Genomic DNA, 10280 nt, shown 5'->3' with positions numbered 1-10280 from the left:
AAAAATATTATTATCTAATAATCAATCAGTATAAACATTGAATCTTTCAAATAAATGTTTAAAACAAGTAAATCAACTTTATAGCAATTTTGCTACGTTGTTAATTAATTATGTTACTTATGCTATTGTACTAATGTAATATTTCAGTTTTTTCTTAAGCTGATGATTCATAGCATCTACCAGTTGTTAATTGAACTTTTTAAGATGAAATTTTGCATAAAACGTGGGTTATTGGAACCCAGCAAACATCTTCTTTATGTTGCCAAGTAAAAGTGTTTAACAAAATCGACTGCTTCATGGACTTGATAAGAACATTTTGATTTTTTTCAGATATTTCCACAATTTTGCTTAAAAACCATTTTGCATCATAAACACATGCTATATTAATTCCTGGTGAAAGAGAAGCAAGTGGAACCATATGATGCATTTTAGAAACACTTACATTAGCATGCATATTGTCAAATGACACCTGTCTCATCTGTAAAGTAATTAATGATTGTGGTATAAAACAATGGTGGTTTCTTGTTCCTGGAATCGTTGAACAAATAGCATAATATTCTTCTAATTTAAATTTATGCAATGTAATACAATTGCATCATTTGAAATGTATTGAAAATATATTCCTTCAATATTTTGTCTACACTAATCATACATTTTTTCAGGTGAATTAATAGGATCTGTTAGTAATTATAAACTGGCCCTAGCTGCAAGTCTTTTGACAGAGCCCTCAACGCCATCACAAGCACTCTTTCCATGTGATGTGGCAAAAAAAATGCCATTCTGCAGATACTTTCAGATCTAGTTCATGGTGACATAAGTTAGATATATTTTTATATTTTTTATACTGTGAACCTGCACCATCACTAAAATAGATGCAGTGGTTAAAGTAAGGCGTCAAGTCTTTTAAATGTTTTATTACTTCATAGATGAAACAATGAACTGAGTTTGTATTGTGTTACAAATGATCTGAAATAATACAAACACTTTTACATTTTATCATGTTTTCTTCTATATGGTAAATAACAAAAGGATGCAATGTTGCTTGACTGCTGTTCCAATGGAAACCTTGAACTGCATCTTGAATTAAAAAACTGTAGTTTTCAGTAAAGTCTAGTAATGCTAAAATATGATTACTTGGTAATGTTATTTTTAGATGCTGCAAATATGCTACTTGATTTTTGGCTATATAATGATGGTCTCTTAATTGGTCTATTTGCTGACAAGCTTTTTCAATAAAACCATCCACTAGAAGAGTTAGTGGAACTATGTCATGTTTTTTGTTGTCTTTTTGCCACTGATTAAAGGTGATTTCTTCCAAGCTGTGTTTATCAAATAAAGCAGTAAGATACTCTTTAAGTGTGTTGATATCTTGGCAGTTATCTCAACTGTGCAGCATGCAATCTTGAAGTCACATGCAACTAATCTCAAGAGGTCTTTATAGTCTAAAATATCTGGTATTTTTAATGCTAAAAACTTTTCATTTTGGTGGTACTGAATGGAGACCTGAAGCACCTCTAATAGGAATACACCACTTTGGTCTAAGTTTACAAAACTTAAAAATCCCAATCTTGACGTCAACGGAAATTTTAATGAACTCTAAATAATGTTCTTTTATATTAACTAATAAATGTCTTTTACCATTAACTTGGATTGAGACATACTGTTTCATACCTGAACACATTCGAGAGTATTCATCTGATTGGTAAAAGCCATGAACTTGATTTTTTACTTTACCACTAATAGATCTTCCTTCTTTTTTAGATGGTTCTGCCATTATGCCACACATTTGTATCAAATACCTTGCAGATTTTATCATCCTTAGGGAAGCAGAAAAATAGTTTTATTAATAGTAAAATTAATGTTCCAACTCTCAGGAGCTAAAGTCAGTAATTTAAGTTTTTCCGATTTCGAAGAAACATCAAACTTTGCTTTGATTAATTCCATTGAATCCAAGTCTTGTTTACTTTAGCAACACAGCTCTTTTGCTTTTGGTTCATCCTTAATTAAATCTGGAGAAACTCCCAAAACGGTTTTCTTTTGGGTTGCAGTATGGATTTTGTTCATTTTTCTTTTTGCATAGCTGACCCTGTCTTTATGAGCTACTAGTTTTAAAGGTGAACAACCAAGGCTATTAATGCTTGAATCAAAATTTTCTTTTAAAATGTTATCCTTATTAAAATCATTATCTTTATGTTGACATGTATCGATTCCATAATGTTTTTTGTTATTTTTTAAATGCAACATTTTTTAACATTCTGTGCAAAGTTTATAACCAGGCATTAAATCAAACTCCTTCACAACATCCAAACTGATTACACTGATAGATTCTAAAAAGTAACACAATGATAAAATATTAAATAAGCCATTATCTTTTAATACATGTCAAATTTTTTTTTTAATGCTTTTTAGTTTAACTTTGTTAAATAGATCGCAACAAAAGCTTCCAACATATGAAGTCTCAAATCTATCCAAGTAGACCTTTTCATGATGATTACAAATAGTTTGAATATGATTTACTTTACATCACAAGTGTACAAGTTCTTGATCTTTTTTTGTTAATTCCTCAAAACCTTTGATTTTTTTTTTGATTTTGGTAAATTTTACTTCATGACAATTATAATTTAATACTTTTCCAATGCAACATTTAGTTAGATTTGAATGATTATTATTAAATAATAAGGGCAATTTCAGAAAATTTTGGTAGCAATTTAAAACGTTTAACAAAGGTAATTGGAATAATTACTTATGAAATAAGGTACCATAAAATGTTGATTCTATAGTGAAACATAGGTGCACTTCCAATATCATCGTAAATCTTTTCAGATACTTTAGGAATAATATTCCTCACAGTAATGCTAAATTGGAAAGGTTGTTCAGCTAGGTAAATAAAAAAAAAGGAAGGAAACCGCCTGAACAGCTGTCGAAAGCCTCAAAGAAAGCAACATAAATTTGCAATTATAAACATAATTAATAAAAATATTATTTTTTTATTAAATATAACTTATCATACTATTTTAATTTTTCACTCAAATCAACTTTTATCATACTATTTTAACTTTTATATAAATTATTCCTAAAAAACAAATATTTTACACAAAATGGCTCTTATTCTATTATTTGTAGAGAAATAATTAAACCTTGAGAACAAACAAATTATATGCGTCTAGAATAAAAATTTATGTACAAAACAAGATAAAATTTGAAGCACACTTGAAAGCCGCTACCAGCGGCTTGTGGTCAAAATTTAAAAAATCAAAAGCTGCTATTAGCGGCTTGCTGTAGTGAAAGAGTTAAAAACAAAGTTCTTATCCTGGTTTCTTGCTAAGTTAGTAGTTAAAGATAAATACCATTTTTTTTAATTTAGCGAAGAAATTGGTGAAAAGAAAGAATTTGATAAAGAGTGGAAAACTTCGGGTTTAAAAATACCATTAACAAAGTAAAGAATTAAAAAAGCTATACTTAAACCAGATTATACTTAAATACCTGACCAGATACAAGAATAATTAAAAAAGATTTAAAATAAAGAACTTAAAAAAAATAATTAAGAATGATGAGAGGTTTTCATTACGTAGATTTTAAAAAAAATATCTTTATAAAAATGAAAATATTAATAATCTTGGGATGATAAGAATAAAAGATCCAATGCCAGCTATCATGCCAGCTATCATGGCTTAGATTTATTAGAACTTGATGGTGAATATTTTTGAAGAACAAATTGAGTACTCTCCATTAAAATCTTCCTCATTGTCATCAGATTCCTAGTCACTCTCCAAGTGATCAGGAATTTGATGATAATGAGGAAGATTTTATGCAAAATGAAGGACAATGTTGGTTTAAAGTTGTTTCTTCTGAACACAAAATTGAGTTCGTTCAATATTTTTTATTATCATTAAACAAAGTTGAAAAAAATAACTTGTTTTTTAAGGAAATGACCTTAGAAAAATAACTGAAAATAAAGTGTCAAGGAAAACTTTGTTAACAAAACGTTATGATTATTGATATTGATATGTTTAAACTTAATGTTTTATTACTTCAATAATGCCAACATTAAGCATCTTGGCATTATTGAAGTGGAATTTAAAAAAATACCAAAATATACAGTAAAATCAGTACTAACAAGTCTGTCAATTTTGCATTTATACCCACATAGCACATTGTGTTATGTGGGTATAAATTATAACACATAAAACTGAGCAATTGAAAAACCGAGCAATTGAAAAACTGAAAAATTGTAGTTTTAATTATTTGTATTTATTACTCTTTTATAAACTACATGTTTTTTCATACTGAAAAATATAGTTTTTAATGAGTTTTTATTATATTTCAACCAATTCAAATAAAGCATTTTTTTTTGATATTTTTAAAGAAATCTGTATGATCTAAAATAATGTTTCCTTTTGTTTGCAGATAACACTTTAAGTTTGAAGACATTATTAAAACCTACAAATTCACTAGATAAATAGGAAGTAATGTATATAATAACTTTTTTTCCATAAATTTATAGTCGAATTAATTTTAACTTATAGGTTCCAACAAAGAAGAAAAAGTAATTGGTCAACCTATAAAACAAGAAGAAAAGGTAATTAGTCAACCTATAAAACAAGAAGATAAGGGAGTAAATCAATCTAACACGCAAGGAGATAAAAGGCTAGAAAAGCCTATCAAACAAGATGAAATTTCAACAAATGTTAATACACAAAATGTTTCCAATGCAAAAGTAGCCAGTCTGGCTGCTGAATTAAAAAAAGGTAATTTTTGTTTAATTTATTTATCAAAACAACCATAGCTTTGCTGTTTACTTGTTTTTTCACTTTTTAAGTTGATCTACATTTCAAGCTTAGGCTTGATGATTTTCATTGAAATAAAAAGCTTTAGTGCTGTTGCATCACACAATGACTTAATCATACTTTGGATGCAAGAAAAAAAAACAGTTGTTATCAATTATCAGATTAGTGTTGAATTTGAAATTTTTGTATTTAAGAATTTTTTTAATATGAATAACTGTAAAAAGTGACCATGGAAAAGTAAGGTTATAAAAGATGTATGATAATGTAATATAAGAAAATCCATTAAAATACATTACACATATATTCAAAGTTTACAGCACAAATACAGTTTAAAATAATTAAAATTTACTAAAAAACTTACAAATAACACTCAAAGAGTCATTGTACTTTGCGAGTTCAGAACTTTATACTATCAATAACCTGTTGTCTCAAATCATAATTTTATATTATCAATGGTATGTTGTCTCAAATCATAACTTGATATTATCAATGGCCATTTGTCTCAAATTTAATTTTATATTATCAGTATTTGAATTTATATTTTTAGTTAAGCATAATTTTATTTTTGACAAATTTAGTTTATATTAGTCAAAACAGTAAGAAAATTAGTCAAAACACTAATAATTGTTTAAATCTTGTTTTTATTGAGTTCATTAAATTTTGTATGAAAGCTCATAGTTTAAAGAATATAATAAGCTAAAAAGTTTTGAGTCTGGCAAAAAGAGGACAAACTTATTACTAAAAATGCCACTTAACTTATATTACACGGAAACTAAAAAAACTGCTTCAACTTTTAAGTCAAATTTCAGCAAATCAGTAAAGCGGTTTGTATTAGAAACTTTCACAAGATGTTAAGAAGTCTATCCCAATTTTAAAATTATATAAAATTTTATCAGAGGTGACCGGCTAATGAAAAGAAACTTGTTTTTTTTGATTATTTATATTTTTTTTTATTTATGTTTTTTTTATTTATGTTTTTTTTATTTATGTTTTTTTTGATTATTGATATTTAACTTACTTTACATCACTTATGTTACCGAGCAATATTTATAGTTGATATCTATTATTCAGAGTTAGAGTTACGTAACAAAAGAGTTGCAAAAGTGTTGAATTCATTCATTGAAAATAATTAACAAAGGAAATTTTAAAAAACTGGTTGCACTCTTCCTGAGTGATTTTTCATAACATTCATGAAAGTTATCTAATGGAAAACAGTTTTTATGCAAGACCAAGGGCATCTTTAAAAAATTTTTTCAGTATTTTACAACTTTATTAATAAAAAATCTTTGATTTGTCAAAGTTTTTACTTATGCTCTTTATGTTTATGTGTGTTGCCTTATTTTCATTAGGTTGAATTTTTAAAATGCTGCAAAGTATATACATTTAAACCTTTTAAAATATTTTTGACAAAAAAAACTGCTATCACAGTTTAAGAGGGAGAGGGGTTCAGGTATATGTGATCGTTTGTGACAGGAGGGAAGGGGTTAAGAAATGACAAATATAGGGTGATGTGCTATGGATGACCCATAATTTGCAAATGATTTGTTTTACTAAAACAAAAATAAAATAGATTCTAACTAATTTTTTTATTAGGAGAATAGCAAACAAATCTTTTTTTCTTTTTTTTAATTTCTAAATACAAATATTTAATTCTTATTTTTATTTACTTATGTGTATTTATATATGTCAACTAAAACAAGAATACATAAACAAATAAAAATAAATAATTTTAATTAACATTAAAAAAATATATATATTTTTCTAAATACTCCTAATATAAAAAGTTTCAGTTAGAATCTTGTCGTACCAACGTGAATTACATAATGACATAAATCATTTTCTTATGATATATATATTTTATAAAGTATAAAATCTGACTTACAACAATTTGAATTTTTTAATCAATATTCATTTGCTAAAAGTTGACAAAAAAGAGAATAAATTTGACTTTTTTTTCATTTTCCACTGTGGAATTGCCCATTTATATATATATATATATATATATATATATATATATATATATATATATATATATATATATATATATATATATATATATATATATATATATATATATATATATATATATATATATATATATATATATATATATGGCTATTTCCACGATGGAAGAGATAAATTTTGTGTTTAAAAATTTCTTTTTTCAAAAGGTTTTATTTCTTTAATTATAGTTTAAACACCTTAAAATTATTGTTAAAATAAATTTTGAGTAAAAAATGTTTGAACCGAGTAGATAAATTTGATGAATGTTAGCAACTGTTTGTTCTTTTTATTATTCGAAAAAGTGAGTAAAATTTGAGGGCGAGTTATTGCAATATTTAACCAAAACATATCCATATTTTTGTCTAGAAAGAATCTTTGAGATTACATATATGTCTTGAGTAAAAAAACTTTTACTCTTTAAAAATAATTCAAGTGTTTTTTTGTCACATACACATCTGCAAAAATTACGTTGCATCACTGAACTAAAAGCTAAAAAAGTTTTATTATCACAATGAAATTATGCTTTATGGCGAGGTTTTTTTAGAAATTATATATATTAATGTAAACTCTTAATCATTACTAAAAAAAAAATTGGTCAAAAAGCATTGTATTAACATATAGTTATAGTATTAGTATTGTGAAGGGCTATTAGTAAATATTAGTAAACTTTTGGATTTATGTTAACATTTTCTTATAAAGTTGTAAATTTTTAAGAAATGGAATCAAAATTAAAAGTAAAAAAAAACGTTATGCAGAATACCAAGCTAATTATGTTTCTCGGAATGCTGATAAAAAGATAGAAATGTCCAGAGTTAGATCTAAGAGACATCGAGAAAAATTGAAAGCCGATCCTAATAAAAAGCAGCTTGTGCTGCTAAAGCAAAATTAAGAGTTTTAAAAGTCGCGCTTTAAAAAGAAAACTTCTAAATCAATATCAAAGACCAAGCTCATCTTTTAAAAACGTTCAACAAAGAGGAAAAGCATTGAAAAAAGTTTTAAAAGCACTACCAACTTCAAAGGAGAAACAATCTGAAATTCTTTCTATTCTTTCAAATAGCTCTGCTTGTAAAGATAATTCGGGTCTACCTCCAGCATGTTCAAAGCTGTATGGTCTTTCTGAAAGCGGTGTTTTAGCAGTTGTAAACTTTTTATAATGAAGATGAAGTTTCCCAAATATCACCAAACAAAAAAGATGTCACTCGAATTCAATTATCTGACGGAAAAGCAAACAATATTCAGATACGTCATTTATATTATACGCTAAAAGAAGCTTTCGAGTTATGCAAGGAAAAGCATCTGCACATAAAAATTGGACTCAGCAAATTTGGCAACCTTTGTCCACGCAATGTAAAATCAGTTAAAAAATTTCTGCATAATGTTTGTGTTTGTAGTTTGCATGAAAATATGCGATTTGCCTTAAATGCATTAACAAAATCAATTCAAGCGCCTTCAATCAAAGTTGGATCTGAAATGATAAATAACTTTGTTTGTGAACCGTACACTTACGATTGTGCCAATGACAAATGCGTTGCATGCAAAGGTATGAAACAGTTCGATAAACACTTGCAAACTGTTAATACATTTGGTTTCGAAGTATCCTGGGACGAGTGGAGAAAGCCAGAAACTAAAACATATGCAAACATTGAAAAAATTTCAAAAAAGTCTACTGTAACAGAACTCATCCAACACATATCAGCGATGCGTGATAAGTTCGTTAAACACGCATTTGTAAAGAAAAACCAATTAACAATTTTTAATAAACTGAAGGAGGTTTCGATGAGTGTTAATTCTGAAATTGCGGTAATCCAAGTTGACTGGGCTGAAAATGCTAGGTGTTTCTATCAAAATGAGCCACAAGCGGCTCATTTTGGTCAAAATCAAGTTTCTATCATGACTCTAGCAGTCTGGAACATTGAGTTAAAAACATTTGCCATAGTTTCAGATTCAACTGATCATACTAAGTCTTCCGTTATACCGTACATTGACAAAATCCTTCACTTTATTCCTGACCAAGTCAAAGAAGTACACGTGTCCAGCGATAATGCCACTTCTCAGTTCAAAAACAAAAGCATTATGGCTGCAATGGTTGTGTTTGAAAAACGTTTTCATAAAAAATTCTTCTGGCATTTCTTTGCAGCGATGCACAGGAAAGGAGTGGTTGACGGAATAGGAGCTACTGTTAAGCGAATCGCAGCCCTGAGAGTTAAAACTAGTCAATACGAAATCAGGTTTTGCGTTAGCATTACAAGATTTGCAAATATCTGTAATTCACATGTCAGAAAACGATACAAGACAACATAAAAATGAACTTGGATTCAAGTTATTCAAGAAAAATCAAAGGTATATCAAGATCACATTATTTTTATGTTCAGAATGATAACGTTGTTCCGATGCTATTTTCACCTGAGTATAAATAAAATTTATTACAAAATAACAAAACTTTTTAAAATGATTTTAATTTCGTCTTTTTGTTTCATCACTGAACGTTGCATCACTGAACTGATAGTTTTTTTTCTGTAAAATAAAACGATATGAAAACTTTATTGTTTGTGGCTTTTTTTATGACTACCTTATTGCCAAATGAATAAATTACAACAAAAAAATCTAATAAGTCAAGCCAGAATTAAAATTTCAGTGAAAACTCCATTTAAAAGTATGCTGATAAAAAAACACTTTTTTCCCCGTTGTGTCACTGAATTCATGTTTTAATTTTTGCTATGTAGCAGTGTTATGTTAATACAATTATGTTTAGTTTATATTATAAAATTTTAATTCAAGATTGATTTAGAGTAATAAAAAATTATTTTTGAGTTATAGAAAAATTTCTATTAAAAAAAATCTCTTCGCATGATGCGTCACTGAACTATGGAATTGGCCATATATATATATATATATATATATATATATATATATATATATATATATATATATATATATATATATATATATATATATATATATATATATATATATATATATATATATATATATATATATATACTATATATATATATATATATATATATATATATATATATATATATATATATATTTACATATATATATATATATATATATATATATACATATATATATATATATATATATATATATATATATATATATATATATATATATATATATATATATATTATATATATATATATATATATATATATATATATATATATATATATATATATATATATATATATATATATATATATATATATATATATATATATATATATATATATATATATATATATATATATATATAGGGTGACCAGAAAAAATGGAGACAAACATTTTTAATCATTTTTTATTAAACCAACAAAAATTAAGTAAAACAACAATGAATACCAACAACATGGACCTTCCGCAACAATATACTCAGCTGGTTTCAAAGTGGCCTCCTCCCGCGGCGATACATAAGCCCAAACACGTCTTGAAATTTTTAGCGATGGTCTTTTGGCAACAATCGATCCT

The 10280-nt window shown here is 26.5% G+C and overlaps 1 protein-coding gene across 2 annotated transcripts in view; it reads left to right on the top strand.

Annotated features, from left to right (window-relative positions):
* Positions 1-10280, top strand: part of LOC100197980 (protein argonaute-2) — a 104048-nt gene that overhangs the window by 12916 nt on the left and 80852 nt on the right. For both annotated transcript variants that reach the window (XM_065788373.1, XM_065788374.1), the window contains exon 2: positions 4527-4748. In XM_065788373.1, coding sequence (XP_065644445.1) covers positions 4527-4748 — 222 coding nt within the window. The remainder of the gene's footprint in view (positions 1-4526; positions 4749-10280) is intronic.

Source organism: Hydra vulgaris, chromosome 01 (assembly GCF_038396675.1).
Source record: "Hydra vulgaris chromosome 01, alternate assembly HydraT2T_AEP".
NCBI lineage: Eukaryota > Metazoa > Cnidaria > Hydrozoa > Anthoathecata > Hydridae > Hydra > Hydra vulgaris.
This window is presented reverse-complemented; position numbering and strand designations above follow the sequence as displayed.